The sequence below is a fragment of the Protopterus annectens genome, chromosome 7.part0, assembly GCF_019279795.1.
Source record: "Protopterus annectens isolate FY-2018-M chromosome 7.part0, PAN1.0, whole genome shotgun sequence".
In the NCBI taxonomy this organism is placed as follows: Eukaryota; Metazoa; Chordata; order Ceratodontiformes; family Protopteridae; genus Protopterus; species Protopterus annectens.
In genome coordinates, this window is record NC_056739.1 from 125,484,490 (window position 1) to 125,509,317 (window position 24,828).

The 24,828-nt window shown below is 41.1% G+C and overlaps 1 protein-coding gene across 1 annotated transcript in view; it reads left to right on the forward strand.

Annotated features, from left to right (window-relative positions):
* UHRF1BP1 (UHRF1 binding protein 1) overlaps positions 1-24,828 on the forward strand; it is a 1,147,688-nt gene that overhangs the window by 920,292 nt on the left and 202,568 nt on the right. The window contains exon 18 of the mRNA XM_044076560.1: positions 15,241-15,503. Within this exon, the coding sequence (XP_043932495.1) occupies positions 15,241-15,503 (263 nt within the window). The remainder of the gene's footprint in view (positions 1-15,240; positions 15,504-24,828) is intronic.

Genomic DNA, 24,828 nt, shown 5'->3' on the forward strand with positions numbered 1-24,828 from the left:
GTCTGCTAATGATTGGCAGTGGATTTTTGTGGTACCAAGTTGCCAGCCCGATGCCCAGCCTTCAAAGAAGGCATGCCCATTCATGCACACACCTACCTGCATGTCTTTAACTTCACTCGACCGCGGGGAGGACATGCAGACTCCACACACAAGGCACTCCAGCCAAGAATCGAATAGGGGAACTTCTTGCTGTGAGGCAACAACGCTAACCGCTGCACCATCGCGGCCTACAATCTTCAATAATATCTCCAATCTTCAGTAATATCCTTTTGTCTAGCAAGGCAGAGTTGTCTCTCCTTATCCAAATTTGCGATATACAGCTGCAGTACCCATGTCCCACCAAACACAAATTTATTTTCTGACCTAGCTTGCATAGGTATAAATGTCTAAAATACAGAAATCCATTTTGATGGCTGTAATGTCTAAAGTAATTCTGCTAGAGGTAAACCCTTGTGACACTTTCTGGCAATATTCTTTCAGTCTAGTATTCACTGTCACACAGGACTTGCGCCTCTGGAGGTATCCTAACTTCCTGTGCATCTTTCCACAGACTGTATGTGCACACTGAGAGAAGGACACATTCTTGTCTAGATAAATGCCTATGTGGTTTATAATGAGAACTGTAATTGTAAAGCCCCCTCAAAACATGTATGTCATTAACAGTCTGGAATGATCTGGTCAGAGGAAATTGTCATCGGATAATTCAGATCTACTTCCCCATCTACCTCTGAATCCATACTCCTGCTTTTAAACAGAAGTATAAGTAACAAAATCCAAGACATTTAAGGATATCTGGCTACTCACTCCCCAAATGTACAAGATAACTGACGTAAATTGGTTAAGAAAGATACATTTGACAATGATGTCATCCCTCTGAATTTAGTATACTCAGGCCTGACAGAAAAAACAGCCATGTTGGTAGTGTTGCTATTATCTACAAAAAACTGGTTAGAAATAACTCTACTGCCTGTACAGATTCAAAATCTAACAATACAAAACTCCTGATATCACTCCTCAAAGTCAGTAATGCAAAGTATGTATGTATTTCAGCTTTTTATATTCCACCTGGTAACCACCTTTCAACAGCAGTAGATATCCTCTACTAGTTTCCTCACCAATAAACTCTTATACAAGGCAACCTCAACATTAGAATCGCATCTTATCAACAATGACACTCCCTCAGAACTTAACTTGTGTGGTTTTTACACAACTAATCACATCCATCACTAGAATCAGTAACAATTTTGACAGACAATCTGCTTTAGATTGGAACCTTACCAAAAAACCAAACTCAATTCAAACATTTGGATGTCTGCCAGATCCACTGTCAGAAACTACAGTACCCAATTCAAAAACATAAATGTTGTATTGTGTATTTGGTTACAAATTAACAGACACTTTTATCAATACTCTGACCCACTGCAACAGCTGGAACATATTAATGCTGCCATATCAGACTTTAATGAAACTTTTTAAAATAATCTTAATAGCCTAGCCCCTATACAAATAAAAAGAGTCAAATCGAACCCTGAACCACGATTAACTAAGTAAGTTAAAACGTCATGCTTCAAAGAGACAAGGCCTGGAAAGAATGGCATAAAAATTGAATACAAGCTACATTTCATACATTTAAGCAGCTCAGCAGTCTTTCTAAGGACCATGTTAAAGTGAATGAACGAGCCTATTGTACCAACCTCCAGTATAAACACCCAAAAATCCATGAATTATTTGGTGATCCCTAAATTAACTAATACATCCTGGCCAAACCATCACACCCTCTACTTCTTCTTCTGACACCAGTGACTCAATACCTTCTCAGTTCAGCTCCTCCTTTATAAAGACAGTACTCTTTCTGATTAATAACAGCAATTTACCGCTATCTCTCTCTATCCTGTCCAAACTAGTCACATTCTTCCAGGTCTCCATCTCTGTTATAAGAACGCTTCTGTTGAAACTAAAACCAACTTGTTTAGCTGCTGACCACCTTCCAACAGAATACCTAAAAACAGCAGCCGATACCACAATTCTCCATGCATCTATGTTGATAAATTGATCCTTAGCTGAGAGATATGTCCCATCAACCTGAAAAAAAAAAACTAATACCACTGCACAAAGGTAGCACATCAGCAGATTTTCCAACTGTAGACATATTTCCATCCTATCCCCTCTGTCTAGAATGCTAGAAAAAATCATCCACTAACTCTAACAATGGTCTCTGTAAAACCCAACATGGTTTTAGATCTCACCATAGTACCACCACCGTTCTCAACTTCGCCAGTATGACAAACCAACATAGGAATGACTGACAACCTGGTATCTTCACTATTCTTAGATATATCAAAAGCATTTGATGCTATATCCCATCAACATCTTCTTTCTGAACTTTGTCCTCAACCTTACCTCGTCTCTCCCATGGTTCCATAGCTGTCTGACTTACAGGCAACAAGCAGTCAAACTGAAACAAAATCACTACTCCCTCCTACCAATCACTGTTGGCATTCCACAGGGATGAATATTACCCCCTTCTTATTAAATATTTTTATAAACAAACTACATGCTGCTACCCACCTCACTACCATAGTTCAGTGTTCTGGTGATTCATCCCTTATATCTGCAGACCCGTCCCTGCTAACACTTCTTATTTGCATTATATTTAGAACCATTGGCAAAGAAAATAAGGGACTCAGAAATTCAAGGGTATAATTGGTAGGGTAGTCAAGAAAAGCCAGCTATATTTGAAGATATTATTTTTTACCTGACAAAACCAGAAAAAGACATTACAGTGTTGTGGAACATTTTGAGACAGTTTCAGATCTTTTCAGGCTACAAAATTAATGAAGGTAAAACAAAGGCAATAGTGGTAAATTGTGTACCCACACATTAACTGGTTCAGGAATACCCATATTTATGAGGACATGATAAAATTAAATATTTAGGAGTATGGACTAAAAATGATTCTAGTGTGGCAGCTAAGGATATATGGGAAGAGACTAAACAAAAGATAGTACAAAAACTGAGAAAATGGAAGCTTTGTTGTATGGATATGGACAGTAACATACAGGCAGTTAAAATGTTTTTAGTCCCTTTAGTCTTATACACAGGTCAGGCATATTTTTATCAACCAGAAGAGAAGTTGTGTGTAGCAATTAATAAAGAGCTGAAGGACTTTATCTTGGAGGGGAAGATGGCAAGAGTCAAGTGGGATAAGCTGGTTCTTCCAGTAGACCAGGGAGGAATGAGATTACCCAATCTGAAGGGGTATTTAAGAGCTACATAGCACAAGCAGAAAACTATATTTCAAAGTGGAAAGGGATGATGATGAAACGGGGGAAAATCAAGAAACAAGGAGGGACTGGAATTTTGGATGCAGGCCTTTAAGGAGAGTAACAATAATCATGCAGAATATTATATCCATGAAGTAGCAGAAACTATTCTAAGAACTAAACTAACATGGGAATGGAGAAAGGAGATTCTGCTTATAGGGATGACTGCAGTTAGGGATACTGACAGTAAGCAAGAAGGAGCCGGAATTTATTGGAGAAAACTGGCAAAGGAACCAAGGTATAGGGAGCGAATAACTAGAGAGGGAAAGATGACAGAATGGGAAGACACTAAGAACTTATTTGGACTGCAGGTTAGAGATTGCCTTCCCTGTCAGGGATTGATATCAGAGTATAGGCAAAAAGAAAATAATTGGGGGACATAAACAAAAGACCAGCATTGGTAGAGTTTTTAATAGAATCTAGAACAGAAGCTGCCATTAAAAAGGAATAATTAGTAGAGCATATAAAATATTGCATGATAACTATAACAATATAAATCAGAGGAGGTTAGAAAAGATTGGGAAGAGAGATCGGATAAACAATTCACAAAGAAGCAATGGGAGGATATATATGTATGTCTCCCCAGTATGCAACAAAATCTAGAAGATTTAGGATTTTTGCCTGGAAATGTCTACATAGATATTTTTATGCCCAAAGTAGACTCCAGAGAATTTTTCCTCAGGCAGACAGTAAGTGTTGGAGGTGTGAAGGGGAAGAAAGAGGTAACTGGGAACATATTTTCTGGGAGTGGGGTGAGTTGGCAGACTTTAAGGATTCCTTGTGGGATTACCTGTCAGAGATGCTTTGTGGGCAGATTGGTCTGATGAGGGAGATGATTTTTCTGAGCTATGATACAGAATCGGAATTGCATATACATGGTAAGGCCTTGCTGTGTCTATTAAAGGTGGCTGCTAAAAAAGCAATTACAAGAAAATAGAAATCAAAATCTAAACTAGCTGTAGTGGAAGTAGTGAATATAGTAACAGAGGTAAAACAACTGCAATTGAGATCTTTAGAAAAGGGTACTAGCAAACTACATAGATAAAAATGGGAATTGTGGGAACAATACATATAAGGGAGGAATGAGGTCTAAACGGCAGCAGGACATAAATGAGTTATGTAATGTTTGAGTGAGAAAGATCAGATAGATTATAAGCAATGTATAATGTTTGCAAATGCGACGCATACCTCTCAACTGTCCCTGATTTCAAGGGATGTCCCTGACTTTGACTCCAAAATTTAGCTCTGTCCCTCATAATCCCTCCTAAAACTGGTGACTCTTTGAAGACAGGTGGTTAATTATACTCAAGAATTAATGGCAGTAATTAAGAGTTATAGATTTCATTTATTTCACAAAATGTATATTAATTAATATTCTTTTATTCTGCTAATGTCTCATTAATAGTATTAATCTTTTAAAAATCTCCCCAATTGTCCCTGATTTTTTTCTGAGTTTGTTCCTGATTCTGTTGAAATTTGTCCCTGATTAGTTGAGAGCTATGATTAGTGTGTCAGTATGGTTTGTGGTGTAAAATGCTTGCAACTAGGATTGTGTCTGTGTGGTTTGTTTTCATTCATATAAATGTATGATTGCCTGTGTAAGTGATGGTTTAATAAAGATGATTCTTTAAAAAAGGCAGGAATTGAATAATTTATGTAATATTGCTTAGATCATATGATATAAAGCAATATATGTGAAGCATAATGTTTGTCATGTTTATATAGTATGATTCATATAAAAGTAATGTAAATTTGTCTGTCACAAGTGATAATTCAATAAAGGTGTTTGTAAAAAAAGAATCAATATGTTTTTGTAGAGTGAAGTCAAACATTTGGCAACATTAATAGAACAGTAATTCAGAAGGCGGCAGAGTATAAGAAAATCTGTTAGATTTTGATGCAGAGAAGTTATTCAGTAGTCAACTGTAATTTTATGACAAGGGCAAAGACAGCATTTACGTTCCCTGATAGAATAAATAGGGTCAATTAGGAAGATATATAAAGTGTCAAAGGCAAGAATTAAGGTGGGAGATTTCCTCTCCAACAAGCTGTATTTGAACAGAGGAATCGGGCAGGGGTGTCTTGTACCCCTTTATTTGCTTTTATATTTAGGGCCATTGGCAAAGAAAATAAGGACTCACAAATTCAAGAATATGTCTGCTATGGAAATCAAGAAAGTTGGCTTTTTTTTCACTGACAATATTATTTTGTACCTAATAAATCCAGAAAATGACACTTCAGTGCTGTGGAACATTCTGATATAGTTTCAAGTTTTCAGGCTGTAAAATAAATGAACATAGAACAAAAGCTGTAGAGGTAAACTGCTTACCTACATACAAAGTGATTCAGCAATACCCATATAATCGTATATAACAATACACAGTTGCTTATCCTACATTTTATATGTACCGTTCAGTATGTATCGTGCATTAATTTGGAAATAGCAACACTGACAACGGGTACATCTGCTCATTATTACTGTTACTACTTTTTTTTCTTTATTGTATTATATGATTTTCTTTCTACTAACAAAATAGTTTACTAAAAATGGAGCTTTTCTTCCAGGCCTCCACTGAAAAAGGTTTTATGCCCATCCGGTAAACAAATGTAAAATAAAATAAAAATAAATAAAATTATTTTGTTTTTTTCTTTTTATCTGCTCATCATTGATGACATTTCCAACAGCATAGTATTTGCAGATTATGAAAGGGCACAGCAAATACCAGTAAGTCATGCAGTAGTCAGAAGGAAGAGAAGCAGTGATGCAGAGTATACCATTAGAATAGAGAGAGGATGAAGAATATGTACAATCCAGCCTGTTACAAAAGACTCGTTCCTTATCCCAAAAACAGTGCCATTTGCATTTGTCTCTTAGATGTTTTCTGGTTCTGTTTTAAATGTTTTGAAGTTTACTTTGTTTCTGATGTTGCTGTATATGCAGTTTCAGGGGGGTCAGGTGTGGTCTTATAAATGACTCTGTTTAGAACAGTGTTACTGTGCTTGTGTGTTAAAATGAAGTCGAAGATATTAACAACATTGCCACTGTCGAAACAGTGCGTTCTGCTTATATAAGTAGAGCGCTACACTTCCCCTGCATCTTTGTTTTACATTTCATTTCTGTTTACCTTCCTTAGGGTAGAGTAACAAGCGGTTTAAAAAAATTAACTTCATAGAATGTTTTAGCGTAATACAAAGTTATGGCACGGTAGGCATTGCTAATTATGTACATGCACCTGCTGGTCATTCGGGCTGTGCAAAAGCAGTCCATGTTTTTTAGAAAATCCGCTACCTACTTACATTATGGCTTCACTTATAAGTCACCGTCTGTTAATTTTCAGTGCAGGGTGTTGTATCTGTGAGACATTTGACATGTCATCTTATTAGGGTACATGACTCTCCTGCTGCTGCAGTTAGAATGCAAGTGCAGTACTGTCATACCTCTCAACTGTCCAGATTATTACCTCACAGTTTCAGTCTGTTCCTCATAAAGTCTGTGGTTTCCAGGCAAATCACTAAGTAATGATGTATGTTTGAGTTTCAGACTTCCTATCCTTTAGAAAATGTATTTTAACACAAACCCTGATATTCATCGTGTTTCACTGTTGCAGTCCTAACAAATGGGTTATCCGGCTCCCGGTAGCCGTCAGTCGGCCAGAATACCAAAGGTAAGTAAAAATTATGTCGGTTGCCGTCGGTTTGTGAAGGATGTCAGGGCGTCCGATACAAAAGGAGGCAGCCGACGTCACTTCCTCAGTCTTCCTTGCCGTAGAGCCCGAAGCAGAAGCTTTTCATGCACGAGTGCCAGTCGGCAGTTTACCTTTGTTGGTTTCTGACTACAAGAGTTGAAGTCTACTACAGCCAAGTACCCCGTTGGGGATCCTCTTTTTTTGCCTTAATGAATGTCAGAAAAAGTTATTAATTGCCTTATCTGTGGAAAGCAGATTCCCCATAGAGATTTTCATTCCTATTGCATTATTTGTTTAGGCCTTGACCACGACGTTCCCAAGTGTGATCTCTGTGCCTCCTTTAATCCGCATACTCTCCGTCATTGGGCTAAGATTTTGGCTAGGCATTTTGGAGTTTGGCCTAAGTTCGTTGGTATTGGCATCCGCTGGTCTTCAGGCTTGAAACGTAAGGATAAGGACCCCGACAGGTATCAGAAAGCTAAGTCCTCGGATGTGTTTAAGTTGGTTGTCAGTCAGGCAGTAGCCAGTGAGATGCCTTTGCAGTCCCTGCAGTCCGCTGATGTACAACCGCAGGCCTTGATTGAGTCAGAGTCCCTTAGGCCTTCGGCCTCCATTTTGCGTTGCGACCTGTCGCCAGTCGCCTCTTCTGCTGGAGCCAGAGCCGCTAAGCTGACTCTGGTGTCCGAGGTCTCCGTTTTGCGTTCTGACAGCAAACTTCTTCCTTCAACCTCTGCTGCAACTTCGGCAGTTGCCAGGCCTCCCTAATCCTTCAGGCTTGCAGGCAACTTTTCCATTCGTAAGCCTGTGAAAAGGCAGGCTCCAGCTTCTTCTCGTTCCCCTCAATCTCAAATGGTTAAAATGGCTACTGATTTGTTGATTCTTGTTAGGGGTTCTCAGTCTCCTCCTTCTAAAAGGAGTAGGGATGTTTCTCCTGAGGCTTTGTCCTGCTCAGGTTCTGATTCTTCCAGCATTTCTGCTGATGAAGAGGAATTTTCTCAGGCTTTTTCTCCTTTTGAAGATTCAGATGCAGAGGAGTCCATCCATTCTGCTTCTCCTCCAGAGGATTTCTCTCTTGGTGATACTTTAAATACCCTCAGAGAACATTTTAAATGGGAAAGTCAGGATTATCCCCAATCCAAAAAAACGGATTACGGAGTTTCTGGATTTACCTCAGCATAAGCCTCTTGCTATTTTCTCTGTGTTGGAAGTTATTGATGATGTTTTTCTGGAAAATTCCTTGTCTCCAAATTCGGTTCCTCCTGCTCCCAGGAAACCTGACCAGTACTACAGAGACCCTAATTCTCATCTGTTTCTTTTCAGGAATCCGTTGGCGGATCCAGAGGTTATTTCTCAGAGCCCTAAAGGAGTTAATGCCCCTATTATTAGGAATCCTGTTCCCCCTGACAGGGAGTCTAGGAACCTAGATAGGTGGGGCAAGGAGGTTTATACCTCTGCCACCCTAGCTATTAGGGCTACCAATTGTCTATTTCATATGCTGAAGTACCAGCAGCACACCTTGGAGGCTATTAACTCTAGGATAGCAAGTGTACCTCTTTTGGCAGAGAGTGAAGACATACAGGGTTTACTGAATTCGCCAGTCTGGTCAATAAGCATTCTTTGCATTGTGGTTTTGACATCCTTGAGGCCTCCAGCAGGGCTACAGCTGCTGGGTCTGTTATTAGAAGGCATGCTTGGCTCAGAGAACAGCCTCTTCCAAAACCTGTCAAGGCTAAGCTTTTGGATGTACCTTTGCATAAAGACAGTCTTTTTGGCAGCAAAGCAGAGGAGGTACTAAAGAAGATGGAGGATAAGGCCAAGTCCATGCAAACTGTTAAGGATTTTCTGCAAGTTCAACCCCCTCGCTTTAGCAGGAATTACCCTTCCAAGAGTTGGACCTTTCCTGATACCAGCAGACAGAACTGTTCCAGGACTAGAGGTTACAAATCTTCGAGGGGGCAGGGGGCTACCCCTCAAAGGTCTAGGCGTTGGCAGGCTTCCACTTCTAAAGGGAGAAGCTCCAAGCCTGCATCTCAAACAAAACACTCTCAATGACTTTTTACAACTTCTGCCTGTTCTTGCTTGCCGGGAGAGTCCTTTAGGGAGAAGGTTGGCCCTTTTTGCAGATGTCTGGGCCACTATCACAGATAACAAATGGGTGCTCAGAACTGTGTCCCTAGGGCACAAGTTTTCTTTCCGCACCCTTCCAGCTCCCAAGGGATTCCCGGACGTTCCTCCAAACCAAAGGGCAGAAGTAGAAAAACTAATTTTGTCTCTGTCTCATCTTAGAGCAATAGAATCAGTTCCTGCTCAGCAGGTAGGCCAGGGCTTTTATTCCAGGCTTTTCCTGGTTCCAAAAAAAGAAGGCACCTGGCGTCCTATCCTTGATCTTTCCATTCTGAACGCTTTTCTAGTAATTCCAAAGTTCAAAATTTTCACTCTGCATCAGTTGCTACCACTGCTAGAAAAGGATTCCTGGCTGGTAACCTTGGATCTCAGAGGCTTATCTGCACATTCCTATCAGGGAAAGTTGCAGGGATTACCTTGGTTTCAGAGTGGGTGAGCAACATTACCAATTTTCTGTGCTGCCCTTTGGCTTATCTACTGCTCCCAGAGTCTTCACAAAGTGCCTGGCCCCAGTCATTGCTTTTTGCAGGCAGAAGAAAATTCAGATTTACCCATACTTGGACGACTGATTCAAGCAAGTTCTCAGGAACAGCTATTAAAAGAGCTGGAATTCGTAAAGACACTTCTCTCTTCCCTGGGTTACACTCTCTGTGTGGAAAAATCGAAAATGGTACCATCCAAGGAGACATTTCTGGGAGCGAGTCTGAACACAGCTGTCCAGATGATATATCTCACCCAGGAGAAGCAGACAACTCTTTCAGTTTACTTCAAGGACTTGGCAGGCCTGTCCCAGCTCCCTGCAAGGAAATACCTGCAAGCTCTGGGATTCATGGTATCTTGTATTCTCATGATTCCATATGCAAGACTTGGATATGTGGAAATTGCAATGGTACCTCAAGAACATTTGGTGTCGGCACACAAAGGACCTGGATATGATGATTCCTCTGCTTCCATCTCTGCAGGCAGAGTTTCTATGGTGGGCAACAGCCTGTCTACAAAACACCTTTTGCCACTCAAGTTCTGACTACAGACGCATCTGACTATGCCTGGGGAGCACACCTGGATGGCAGATGCATACAGAGACGTTGGAACGCCCAGCAGATGCACCTGCACATAAATCTAAAAGAGTTGATTGCAGTTCAGCAGGCCTTACTAGCTTTCAAGCATCTTCTTTCTCCAGGGACCCTGCTTGTCAGGACAGACAACACCACGGTCATGTGGTACATCAACAAGCAGGGAGGGACTCCCTCTTAACCCTTGTGCAGGCAAAGCATGAATCTTTGGTCCATGGCAGCATCCCTGGACCTGCATCTCCTGGCTCAGTTTCTTCCATGAAGGCTCAGTGTTTTGGCAGACTAGTTGAGCAGGCAAACCCTGGATCCTCACGAGTGGCAGCTGAACAGAACAGTCTTTTACAGCATTATTCAACGTTGGGGCACTCCTCAGGTGGATCTTTTCTTCTCCTCAGACAACCATCTGCTACCTTTCTTTTGCACCACACAGCAGCGCCTGGAAAGTGGATGCTCTGTCCTTCCCTTGGACGTTGCTATCAGTGTACTCCTTCCCGCCTCTTCTTCCCAGAGTATTAGTGAAGATCAGGGACGAACGTCCAAGGACTATTCTCATAGCTCCAGACTGGCCCAGACAGCATTGGTATCCACTGCTTCGCAGTCTCTCCCATCTTCCTCCTTGGCATCTTCCTCTGAAGCCAGATCTTTTGGTTCAGGAAAGGGGAAACATATTCTACATCCTCATCGTCAGTCTCTCCATTTGGCAGCATGGCTCATTGTATGACTCCTTCCCTTTCTTCCTCCCTTTCCCAACAGGTGGTTGATGTGCTGAGGGAGGCCTAGCACTAGGAAATCCTATGATGGGAAAGGTTCTCTCAATGGATGCAGGCTAGAGGGGAGTCTGCTTCTCAACCTACCCTTTCCTCTGATCCTGGAATACTTGGCTGATTTGCTTCAGGATGGTCTTTCTTTTTCCTCTATCTCTGCTCATTGTTCTCTTGAACAGCCCATTTTCTCTCATCCCCTGATGAAAATGTTTTTTCAGAGGTGCTTGCAATTTAAAACCTCACAGAAGAGCACCTACCCCAGCCTGGGATCTTAATTTTGTTCTAGAGAAACTCACTCTTCCTCCTTTTAAGCCAGCTGCCTCTACAGATTTAAAGTTTCTCTCTTGGAAGACCGCCTTCCTCTTGGCTATTACTTCAGCAAGGAGGGTTTCAGAGCTGAAAGCTTTGATGGCCGTTGAGCCTTTTCCTATTTTCCATGCAGATAGTCTTTCTGGGGACTAATCCCTCCTTTATGCCTAAGGTGGTTTCCAGCCTGACTCTTAATCAGTCCATACACCTTCCTATCTTCTTTCCTAATCCTCGCAATAGAGGTGAAAGGATCCTACATTCTCTTGATGTGCACAGACAGCTCAGGTCTTACCTGGACAGGACTAAGGAACTTCTGAAATCAGCACAATTATTGGTCAGTTTTGCCCCTGGAGCCCAGGGCAAGGCTATTTCTAAGCAAACCATTTCTAAATGTATTACACATTGCATTACTTTTTGTTATTCCTTTCATGGCAAAGCTCCGCCTCAATGGGGTTAGGACCCCCTCTACTAGAGCGGCTTCCACTTCTGCAGCCTTTCTAAAGGGTGTCCCTACTAAAAACATTTTGGAAGCTGCCACATGGTCTTCTGTTCACACTTTCACAAAGCATTATAAATTGCCTCTGTTTTCCAGAGCCAGGGCAGGGTTTGCCACTGCGGTGTTGCAGGGCATTATCTCCAACCCTTGATGCTGTTGGTTCCTCCCCCCTTTTTTCTCTGGGCTTTGGTAATCAACCCATTTGTTAGGACTGCAACAGTGAAACATGATGAACATAGTACAGTTGTGTACACTTACCATAAATGTAGATGTTCGAGTGTATTCACTGTTGCAGTCCTGGTTTCCCTCCCTCCTTCCCCCTTTTTGTGGTCCTCTCCTATTCCCTTTTCCTGAGGTACAGGCTTAATTTATTTGTCAGATTGATTTTTGGTTTAAGCCTTATTTTCTGGGGGCTACTGTTATGGCAAGAAAGACTGAGGAAGTGACGTCGGCTGCTTCCTTTTGTATCAGATGCCCTGGCATCCTTTACAACCGACGTCATTTTTACTTACCTTTGGTATTCTGGTCGACTGAGGGCTACTGGGAGCCGGATAACCCATTTGCTACTTTAAGTTTATAAGAGCAATATTTAAAATCTGTCCCTATTTTTTAGGCTTTTGTCCCTCATTATGTCAGGCTTTGTCCACATTTCCTGGACTAAGAGGTTGAGAAGTATGAGTACCATGTATGCTAAGTGAAATAGTGAGGCATTATAGCTTTACTTTTTTATGATGTCGTAACAGGAGCTTTCACCATCAAGATAATTTTCCAGGAGCAGGGCTTAACAACAAAATTCAGTGCAAAAATAATGCTCTTTTTCCATCAGAACCTGTACAGTTTAGTATTACATAGTAAGAAAGTTGCACCCATTTCTAAGGTTTGATATTTACACTTGCGGTAGAAGTTGCAGCAGTACAGTTTAAGTTGTAGAAGTGAAATAACATACTATACCCGTAGAAATATTAGAACTGTATATTACAGTAGTTTTTAGGACCGACTTCCAATCCTAATCACTTTATTTAACTGATTTATGTCTAGTTAATCACTAAACTCTATTGAGCAGAAAAGCAATGTCCAAGTGAAAAATCGGAAATAAAGTAGACAAATCAATAAGTTGTAGTTGTGTTTATAGGAGCCATGTGTGTGGTATATTCCAGAAAAGCAGCGTATGTTGGTAGGAATAAAGTGCAGTATATTCCAGAAAAGGCAGTGTGTGTTGGTAGGAACAGAATGTGGTATAGACCAGAAAAGGCAGGGTGTGTTGGTAGGAACAGAATGTGGTATAGTCTAGAAAAGGCAGAGGGTGTGTTGGTAGGAACAGAGCATGGTGTATTCCAGAAAAGGCAAGTTGTGTTGGTAGGAATAGAGCGTTGATTAGATAATCTTGTTCTGTTCAGCCCACTTCATTACCACTGAGAAGGGTCTCTGAGAGTACTGGTCTCCATTATCTGCCATCCATTGGTGCTACAATACAAAGAACCCAAAAGAAAAGGATTGTTTAGGATTTCCCAACAGCCTATATCCTGACAGTGTACCGACCATAAGAATTTGACTGAGTTAATAGGTCCAACAGTTCAATCCACAGATCACTTTTCCCTAAAAAGAGCACTGACTTTGTCATCATTCGACATTAAGCTATAATAAAGGGTATTGTGGGGTACATTGGCTGCAGACCCCCATTTGTAATACACAGACAAGTCCAAGAGTTGAATTCAGTGTTGGCGGAGGTATACACCTCTCCATAATGTATACTGAATACAATCCTGTTCTTTGTTAATGAGAGGGGATCTGCTGAATTGTCTGCTCTTCAAAAGCTGAAAGTTCTTGTCCATGGCTATGTGTAGCTTGTTTAATGGGACAGTTAGTTTTACAGCAGTAATATTTTGACTCTGTGTAAGAGATTTCTCAAGAACTACATCTACAAGGAATACTGAATGTAGTTTCAGTAAACATGAAGTAAAAATAAACATCTGCATTTCATCTACAGAGTAATTGCTTAACAGAGTTTGTACTTTATGTAGGCTAATTATTTTCCATAATTGAGGGATCTACAGTTACAGGTCTTGGACATAACAGTAAGGGGCTGTTACTTCAGATTAAGGTGACTTTGTGTGTGTGTGAACAGGGACATATAAATACTGTCTTGTTGTTCAAAGGACTGCAGTTCTGGTTGTTGGACTTTTAAGAGGAGCCCCATGAGATAGACAGTTCCCACTATGCACATGCCGGTAATGTAACAGCTTCCACTCTGATGCAAAACTTACGATGGAAGTGATTTGTTCTTGGCCTTTAGTTCTGCACCTCTCAAAACAGGTTTTAATGGCAGAATCATTACTGAACTCCATTGAGCAGAGAAACATTGTCCAAGTGAAAAATCGGAAATAAAGTAGACCTATTACTAAGTTGTAGATGTGTTGGTAGGAATACAGTGGGGTATGTTCCAGAAAAGGCAGGGTGTGTTGGTAGGAACAGAGTGTGGTATAGTCCAAAGAAGGCAGGGAGTGTTGGTACGAACAGTGCATGGTATAGTCCAAGAAAGACAGGGATTCTTGCTACAGGCAGATAACTGTAACTGGACTCAGACTCTGAGCAGATGTCGGCATTTCTGCCATTATATAATTGCTTGGCTTGCCAAGCCACTAAGAATGTATTTTCTGTATGTAGTAAAAAAGGTCTTTTTTTATCTCTTTCCTAGATCCAGAGATGAAAGCATTTTAATATACATTAAAAAGAAAAAATGACTTTATGTTGTGTCATCATTAGTCAGTTTCATTTTAAAAATGCATTTTGTCTCAGACAGAGAAAGGTGGAGCTAAGAAATTAGATGATTTGCATAAAAAGTGACAAACTTTGTGAGAAGACAGAGCACATGCCATCCATATTAGTGCTGTGGAAAACCAGACTACCACTTCGCCATCATTTCTTTGTCCTTTTTGGATTTACACTTATTGCCTTGTGTCGTCACTTCATGTCATTGGGATATTGTCATCTGTAACTCTGCTGCTTTCCACTCACTGGATGATTTGTTTCTTTTCTGTTTGCCTTTACTGCACTTGGCATCCACAGCCATCTTTAGCTGTTCATATTATCTCTATGCACAGTTGTGTTTTAGGCTCTTCCAGATTGTTGAGCTTTTTGCGTGCTAGTTTCAAACTGGATAATATGTATTGGATCTCTTGGGTAACTACTGCTTTAGTGATTGTTTTTGATTTCCCCTTACATGTCTGGCAGTTGGTGCAGAGGGTTACATCTGTGAACTGTACTTTTTGTGGTACAGGGTTTGTTTCCCTCAGCCCTCATTTGCTTACTGCGCGAGTTTGAGCAGACATTGCTCCTATGTCACCCCTGAAAAGGGACACAGTATCCAGTGGGCATATCTGCTTAATAAATTGGTTTTATTGCTATGTCATTGTGTATGCACATATATGTGGATTGATAATATATTTTCATTTTTATTGCTTTTAGGTGACCTTGGCTTCCAAAAACTAGTTTCTGAGATTACAAGGACTTGCCCACAGATGTGCTTGCGTCTTGAGTCTGGACCAGCTGCTGCAGCCCACTCTCCTCTGGCAGTGAGGAATGGCTTTTTGCATTTGAAGATAAACAGCTACAATGCAGAGTTACTCCTCTCATCACTCAACAACATTGTTCCCTTCCTTGAGGATGAGATCATACCGGAGGTGATTCCCATGAAGATTGAGATTGTGGATACCCAGGTCACCTTAAAGGTAGTGTGAAACTGATGCAATTGATGTGTAAATCAGTGTCAAGGTTAATAACAGTGGCACAGGGGGTACTTTGCGGTGTAGAAAGATAAATATTGGACTGTGATCCAGGTGACTGGAGTGTGGTTAGCAATCTGAATGCTTATACAAGGTAGCTATAGAGGAGGAGGAGGGATGAGGCTAAGCCTGCTTGATTCAGTTGGTGGGGTGCATGTATTTTGACGTGGAGTGAGTATGTTTATCTCTGGTGAATACCAGAGATCTGCTAGACACTCTTTGCCTCCAAGGGAGGCTGGGTCACTGAAAGATTACATTACCTGAATGAGTGAGTGATGTATGCTTTTTATATCTTCTGTACTCTTATTGGTCTTCTTGTTTGCACATTTGCAGAAACGTGCATAGGTGTGTAACTTGCAGCAAAAGCCTGTGATAGACGGTGACTGTGCTATGATTGGCTCTCACCTTACCAAAAAGTAATGGGCATGATTGTGTTGGTCGATGTTAATCAGGCAGTGGGGCACAGAGTGTAAAATAGTAATACAGTGTATACATCAGTTCCAGTAATCTGTGTGCTCTCATCTCTGCGTTGCAGTAATGTTCTCTTTATTATGGCACTCTGTTGTGCTACAGGATAATTTTGTGTTATGCTGTGTCACTTGACATGCTGGGTGGTTTGAAGAGTAGCATCACCCTACCAGAAAGTGAGGATAAAGACATTGACTGCGATATCAGCCACGGCTGTTTAAGAAAATGTTGGTACTGCACTTACTCCTGATTGGCATCTCTTCTGAGGTGCCAGTCATGCCTCCTAACAGCTTGTACCCGGCTGTAGCCGTCCCCTTCACTCTACCCTAGCTGTGATATTGTTATGAGAGCTATTGTGTCGAAACTTTGTATTTGTTTCTTTGAGCAAGCAAACTAATCCTTGAACTAGTTTTGGTCAGGACCTGGTCCATAGTGTTAAACAAGTGTATATGAAGGGTAGAAAGTGGATAAAGTGGATACCTTAAACAAGTTGCATGCAGTCTTAAACATTTACACAAAATAGGAGGATGTGTAAAATGGTTACATTAATGTTAAACTTCAGATATATAGTAGAATCATTTTGTTGACAGGTACACTTGTGGACCAATAACATTTAAATGCATCTATGATATTAACTAACTCAGTATGTGTTAATGCTGTTGATTTTTTTTGCATATAGAGTGATGTTTCAGTATAGCTGGGATAAGCTATTGTCTCTAACATTCACAATCTCTGGGTATCAGATACATTTTAATTTCTTCTTGAATATGAATATTTTTCCCACTACCACTGTGGGCAAGAGTACCATTCCATCTGGAGCAGTTTTTCTAAATGCCCTTGTCTTGGGGCCAAGGTAAAGGCAGGTATGCTCAGCATAAAGGTGCCCTGATCATGGGACATCGGGGGCTAGTGGCAGGTTTTAGCAGCAATTTTAAATGCAGGGGTATATAATAGTAAGGTGGCTCTAGCAGTGATGGGAGCTTAACTTACCATCTGTACAGATCAGCAGTGTCTCCCTGTGTTCAAAATAATTTATATGACATATTTTAAGCACTCTGTAACAACCGAGTATTGCCTGAGGAATGTAGGGTGGTTAGTGAATGTTCAAGTCTAGGAATAAATACAATCCCTCCTTTTACTCTTCTTGCTTCAGGGTTTCCTCTTAGGTGCTTTTTCTAAACTTCATGCTGTGCTTTCCCACCTGATGTTTTCTGTAAACTAGCTTTGTACTCTAAACTCTAGATATAATCTAATATTGCATGTGGAATTGTTGACTGTTTTGGGCTTGTTTCACTAAGTGTATATGTGTGTCAGAAGGAAGGCACATAATGTGGGCAGTTTTGGTGCTAATTCTTGCATGGATGAAATGCAGCTGTAAACTGGCTATGTAGTCATTTTATTTATTCAAATAAATGATAAAGGATTCAGGAGTGAGACAGGTGCAGTAGGTTGGGCTCATCTCCTCCCCCACCAAGAATAAGGAATTTTGGAAAATCACTTTTCTTTTTTCTTGTAAGAACAGGGCTCATCACTTACTTGGGTCATCGTCACCCCCTTGTTCCCCTTTTCTGCATGGGGTTGGGGTGTTGTGTCTCAGTTCAGTGTTACACTGCTGCCTTCTTCGACACTCATGCCTGTCACAGATCTTCTCTCACACAGTCCATCCACCCATAGCAGGCTTTAGGCACCAGCAATCCCTGCGGTCACTGGGGGTCCTCTGTTCCTAGCAAATTATCTTACATTAATATTTCATAACATGTCTGTCAAACCAACAAAAGCTAGTATACAATCATGTATACTTAATAAACAAGGTGGGTAAAAATAACTGTTATTTATATCTCCTTTAAATTTCAAAAAATATCACTGGCTATATTAGCAGTGTTTTTTGAAGTAGCAGGCTTTACAGTTCCATTAAATATTTTACCACTGACATAGTGCCTCTGGCTTATTTAAGCCCTGCTGGAGGACATTCATGCCACTAAAACTAACAACATAGCCAGCTTTTGGTAACTTCAGTATCTATGACTGCAGGGATCCCCTTTAAAATCATCTTTGACTGTGTGGGGGCCCCCACAAAAGCTGCTGTTGGTTGGAGGAAAATGAGAAAACCTGTATTAATTTCCCAATTATGCTCTTTAACCTGAACAAGGGTGTGATATGACAGTTTTTGGATAAAGCTGATAATGAACACGAGCAAGGTAAGCACTAGAGAGATCAGCAAAGCCCAGAGTGACCAAGTCTCAGTCTTTACCTTGGATTTTAAGAAGAGCTGATGCTCCCAATCGTCATAGATGGTCTTCACTTTCACTTTGTAAATATTGGCAGAATACCAACTACTAAGACTGTTAGCTTCTTTGCTAAAGAATTGTGCATGGTGGCAAAAAATGATAGAAGAATAGAGCCACAAAATCAGGAACACATTTTAAATATTATTATACTTTACTTAAAACATTATTAGAATAACACCTTTTGCACCAACATGCAGTTTTCGGACAATAAGAAGTTTAAAACTCTGCCATCTGGATTTATCAACTGTCAGTAATCCTGAATGATTTAACAGCAAATCAAACTTTTTTATGAAGGGTACAGCAAAATTATGAGAAAAAAAAATCAGGGAAGGTTTGTGAAAGCAGGGACAGTGACAGGTATGCATTACTCCTCAATGAAATAAATACATGACTTACCCCTTCCTGTTTGATGACTGCTAAACAGCAGTCGCTGGTCTGGTGTGGCAGTACCAGTGTTGCATAATGCACTGGAATTTGCTGAAATAAGTACAAAACTGGTACTGCTGTGGCTTGTGTGTCTGTGTGCAGAAAATATCAGATTTTATCTGTGCACACACCAAATAATGCTGGGACACGTACATAACATTTCTGGGTATCAGTAAAAAAATGCAGCTAACAAAGTCATATTTCAAAAGTAAAGCATAAAATATATCACAGAACATTCAACACTTAGATCTTCTAGTAGTCTGGTGGCTCCTGCTTCCCAGACTGGATAAATGGATATAGGAGGCCCCTTAATCATCCTTGACTGTGTGAGGGTCCCACAAAACCTGTTGTTGGTAGGGGAAAAATGAGGAGAAAAAAATGTATTAATTTTTGGATTATACTCTTTATCCTGAACAGGGCTGTGATATAATCCTGACAGGATAAAGTTGATAATGGCCTCTCTCAGCTAGTCATTCTAAAACTAGCCCTACTAAGGTGTGTGTGTGTGTGTGTGTGTGTGTGTGTGTGTGTGTGTGTGTGTGTGTGTGTGTGTGTGTGTGTGTGTGTGTGTGTTTGTTTTTACAGAAAGCTGAAGTAAGTTATATACTTTGGGGGGCTGGAAGTGTATTGTTATTACTTTAATTTTCATCACAGCCAAACCTTACAGGTGTGCACAGGACGTCACAGCAGATTGTGTTTGTGCTGGGGACAGTGTGGAAATTATTTTTTACTTTTCTCATAGACCTCAGAGGTGTACAAAGAAGGTGTAGTGAACTGTCTAGGAGCAGCAAGGCAGACTACATTACTGTAATCATTTTTTTTTCACTTTCCTCACAATCACACATTAGGCACATATACAGATTGCTTCTTTTGCAGGTTGGGGTGAGGAGTGATGAGGCATGTTAGGTGTATGTTAGCAGTCAGTTGAAATACATGACTGTGGCAATTTGAACTTCTGCTTTTATGCCAGTCTAACACCAGAGGGATGCATAGGCAGTGACCATATTTTGTGGACGTTTAGAAAGGCATACAGTATTTCCAGATAGGACCTATATATCCTCACAGCATTTGTCTTGTTAGTTTATTGCGAGTTACTATTTCGTCAGCTTTGAACATTAAGTCTTGGGTACAACTTATGCATTCCTTGAAAGAAAAAAAGACTGAAATTATTTTCTTGCTCTTTATTTTTGTTTAGTCCACCATTTGATTAAAGGGTTGGGAAATGCTGCAAAATACATCCCAGAGCATCTGTAACCCCTGTGGCTTCTGGGGGCACTGGCTTAATTGAGTTATTTCCTAAGTGGTCATTACTGCGCTGTCTTGATTAGGGAAGTTATTCTGAAAGGATGCAAGGAAAACTAAAGCTGAACAGTTAAATACATTTCTTTCCTTAATCATAATTTCTGTTCAAGACATCACTGGAGGAAAAGTTTGAGTGAAAAGAAAAAAAACTTAAAACATCTCATCAGAGCACATAGAAAGATATGCCTTCATGAAAAAGCTGAAGAGTAAGGCGAAATGTGAGAAAAGGAAGAAAAAAAGTAATGTGTGTGGTATGGAGAGCGATGGAGGGTGTGTAGGGGGCAGGAGCTGAAACAGTAGGTAGTGCCTAGGACACAGTCCAGCCCTGTACAGAGAGGTATTGTAATGATTGTTGCACTTAAAAGCCTGTAATTGTGAATGTCCTTTTGGGAGATGGGCCAACACAGTGAGGTGCATAGGCATGTTGTAATGTAAGAGCATTGTAGCTACAGGTCAGTCTGTGCATACTACTTCTAAAAGTTTGTAGCATGAACTAAAAGGTTGTTTGGGAGAGGTGGCAATGGCAGGGTGATACTCAGTTCAGAAGTGCCTAGGGGGCCCCAAGTTGACATTTGCTGGGGGCTCCCAAAATGTTAACACCGACCCTGGATCTACCTCTTTGCTGGACGCCATCATTTCTTCTCACCTTCTTCCTTCTTCTTCTTTCGGCTTTTCCCAATTAGGGGTCGCCACAGCGGATCACCTGTTTCCATTTCTTCCTGTCCTCTGCATCTTGCTGTGTCACACCATCCACCTGCATGTCCTCTCTAACCACATCCATAAACCTTATCTTAGGCCTTCCTCTTTTCCTCTTACCTGGCAGCTTCATCCTTAACATCCTTTTCCCAGTATACCCAGCATCCCTCCTCAGCACATGTCCAAACCAACTCAATCTCTCCTCTCTGGCTTTGTCTCCAAACTGTCCAACCTGGGCTGACCCTCTAATATACTTATTCCTAATCCTGTCTACCCTCGTCACACCCTGTGCAAATCTTAACATCTTTAACACTGCCACATCCAGCTCAAACTCCTGCCTTTTTGTCAATGCCACTGTCTCCAACCCATACAACATAGCTGGTCTCACTACCCTTTTGTAGACCTTCCCTTTCACTCTTACTGGTATTTGTCTGTCACAAATCACTCCTGACACTCTTCTCCATCCACTCCACCCTGCCTGTACTCTCTTCTTCACCTCTCTTCCACACTCGCCATTACTCTGAACTGTTGATCCCAAGTATTTAAACTCATCCACCTTCACCAACTCTACTCCCTGTATCCTCACCATTCCTCTGTCCTCCCTTTCATTCACACACACATATTCCGTCGTAGTCCGGCTGACCTTCATTCCTCTCTTCTCTAGAGCATATCTCCACCTCTCCAGGGTCTCCTCAACTTGTTCCCTACTCTCACTATATATCACAATGTCATCTGCAAACATCATAGTCCTCGGGGACGCCTGTCTGATCTCGTCCTGTCTGTCCCAAATCTTCTTCACAAGATTCTTTGTTTTTCTAGACATGCACTCAAACCACAATAATTTATTCTGTTAAATTTTTTCTAACTTGGGTATTTGGTTTTATTATTTAAGGTAGTCTTTGATGTACTTTTTTTTCTGTAAAGCATACATTTATCTGCACATTCTGAGAACCATAGCCACATTGTTTAGGAACATTTAGCTACCCATGGATTCAGACTGAATGGAAGTACTTTTGACAGTGGTGTGTGCCCACTACTGGGAGACAGGCTTAACCGGTTGCATCCACTAGGCCTAAGTAAGAAGAAGGAAGCATGGCTGTAAAGGCACCTTTTGTGATCTCACCCCAAGTGACTTCAGACCGCAAACCTCCATCACAGCTCAGTGAGGCTGTTCACTCTTTTGGTGTGTTAGTAACCCTCCCACCGCTGCATAACCCAAAGGGATGGCCCCTTCACCTGGGAGAATGTTCTTCAGTCACTTTACTGGAGGGCGTGTGACCATCTTGTCCAAGGAGGGTAACTTTTGATGTTGCCTGTCTTTCTTCTCACACTAGGGTACTGTGCATGTACTACAAGCATACCTGTGCATGTCACCACAAACCTACATGCTGCAGTGACCCTGTATTGTGCATCGAACATGGCAGTTCACTTAATTCCCCTATGTTTTTGGTTAGCTTCTGGCCTCCAGCACAGTTGTCCACACTCAGTGCTAAGGAAGGGTGAGCTAGTCCTTGCCCCCTTAATCCATCTCTGTGGCAGACTGTCCAGTGTTTAGATTCCTGTTCAAACACAGCAGTTCAGCTTCAAACTCTTTACCATTGGGCTGGGCTCTTAAGCAGGATCCTATCATCCTGCTGCTGCTGCCTAATGAGTTATCACTTTTTCAGCTTGTAATGTCATGCTCTTTCCTCAGAGGTATCTAGTAAGGGACTGTTTGTGATATGATGGTTTGGGATTGAACTACATGTAATCACCATGCTCTTAAATAATTCAGTGTTAAGAATGTAATTAGTGAGGGTATTTATGGCAGGTGATTGTTTTAAAGTTTTACTCCTTGAAGGCTCTGTTAGCAGAGACATTAGAGACAATAAATGGTCATTTGTGGATTACTGGCTGGTTGTTTTTTTAAGTTTTTATACAGTGGTTTTGGTAAATGTCTGAATTTTTCTTCATTCCATACTTGGGGAAAGTGGTGTACTTATCTCTAGCTGCACATGCTGTGATGTTGCATGCTGGGCTAGGATAGAACACTTGACCCTGGCACTACTAATTCTTTTCTGCCCTTTCTCACAGTTTGGAACCTGATCTGAGTACTTGTTGCAGGAAAGTTCTTTCATTAAGTAGCTCTAACGCCAAAGCCTTTAAGTGCTTCTTCAGTTAGCTGATATATCAGTAAGACTTGGACCAGTCTTGCCTTTATTCTTTAGGGAAGAAGAACGCCATGAAGCAGTGGTACAGCTGCCAGTATTTCATCCTTATCAGTGGGACACACATGGGACACAAAGCAGAAGCTTTTTTTTTATTCATCCACTCCTCAACTGATCATTGACCTTACTCTCTCAGCCACTCTACTGATGCAGCTAAACCCCTTGGCCATAACAGCCCTATGGCTTATTTATTCCCTGGGGACAAGGGTTGAGTGTACATCATTCTGGAGAGAATCAGGAATATTATTTGCAGTCCTGACTCCTCACACATACTTGATGTGCAGTGAGCTTTGGTGAGGTACACCATATGTTCATGTGATGTAATCAATTTGCCTTGACCCCACTTTGTAGACAGGTACCGCCATTTCATCTGTGATCTCTAAGGATTCTACCATGGAAAGTGTGCCAATGAGCACATGGCGCTCACATGAAGAGAAACAAGCAGGCTTAAGACTTATCATTCCTATCCTGCCCTGTCAGTTCCAATAGATGCAGAAGTCACTAGTCGAACTCAGATTATCTGTGTCATAATGAAGGCTTACCCCTTTATGCCAATTGAGCTGACTTGTGAAGAGAGACCTTTTAATTCTGGTGATGGTGGTTTTGGTGAGTGTCCATTACAGGAAATGGCAGCATGGTCTATTAAATTGTCCCTTGTTGGTTCTGGACCAGTGGAGAAAAAGGTAAGGAAACACAGAGGCCATGTATTGCTATAAACCTTCTGCCGTTGTTTCTTTTCAGCATCATTTTTCAAAGTTTACCAAAAGGTGATTGCATGAAGTCTAAAAAACAAGTGCACTGATAATTTACCAGCGTAAACCAACCCTACAAAAAAATGACAGAATTATAATTAATTTCCATTTTATTTTGCCAGAAAAAAATGTAATCTTTGCTTAAAGCACTGGTAAAAATGTCAGTTACTTCATTAGTAAGAGGTTTTGCCAGTTTGTATGTAATCATTGCAATAATCCCTGTTGAGCTATATGCAACTTTGTTAGTTAAAAAATGCTTCTTTGGGGTTTTACGAATGGGCAAAGGTGCTATATCTTCTGTAACAACCTCTGTATTTGAGGATTGGAGGAACTCCATGGTCAGCCTCAGTAAGAAGCTGAGATCCCTCATAATTTCCTCCAAAGCTAGTTATGAAAACAAAATCGCCACTGATTCTAAAGACAACCACAAAGCATTCTATAGCTATGTCAAGAATATCAATGGCAACACTCAGATCTGCTCTGAGGTATAGCACAATGGCACTGAATATACAGAACCAACTGATATTGCCAGCATCCTGGCAGATAGGTTCAGTGCTAACTTTACCCCTCTCTTATCCCCTAAAGGGCCCATCCCTATACCGGAAGAATGCAAAGTTCCTGTAATCACGGCTGCACAGGTAAAAAAAAACACTCTCCAAAGCCAAGAACACAGCATCATGGGACCTGACAGCATCCTAGGCTGCATTCTACATGAACTATAGAACAAACTGGCACCCCACCTAAGTACCATGTTCAATCATAGCCTCACCTCAGGCTTTGTGCCCACTGAATGGCGCACAGCAATGGTTATCCCACTCCACAAAAGGGGGAGCCACCAAGGACCGCGGGAACTACCGCCTCATTAGCCTGACGAGCCTGGTCTGCAAGGCTATGGAGCGTATCATCATGGAACTTATAAACAATGACATTGGTAATCTCCAAACTCTGGACCCTACCTAGTTCGGGTTTGTAAAAAGCAGATCATATCTCCTAAACCTGATAGACTTCTTTGAAGTGGTCACCAAAGCTGTAGATGAGGGTAAGGTGGTGCACACAGCATAACTAGATCTTGCCAAGGCTTTCGACACCATCCCCCACTCTCAAATTATAGACAAACTCACTTAACTAGGTA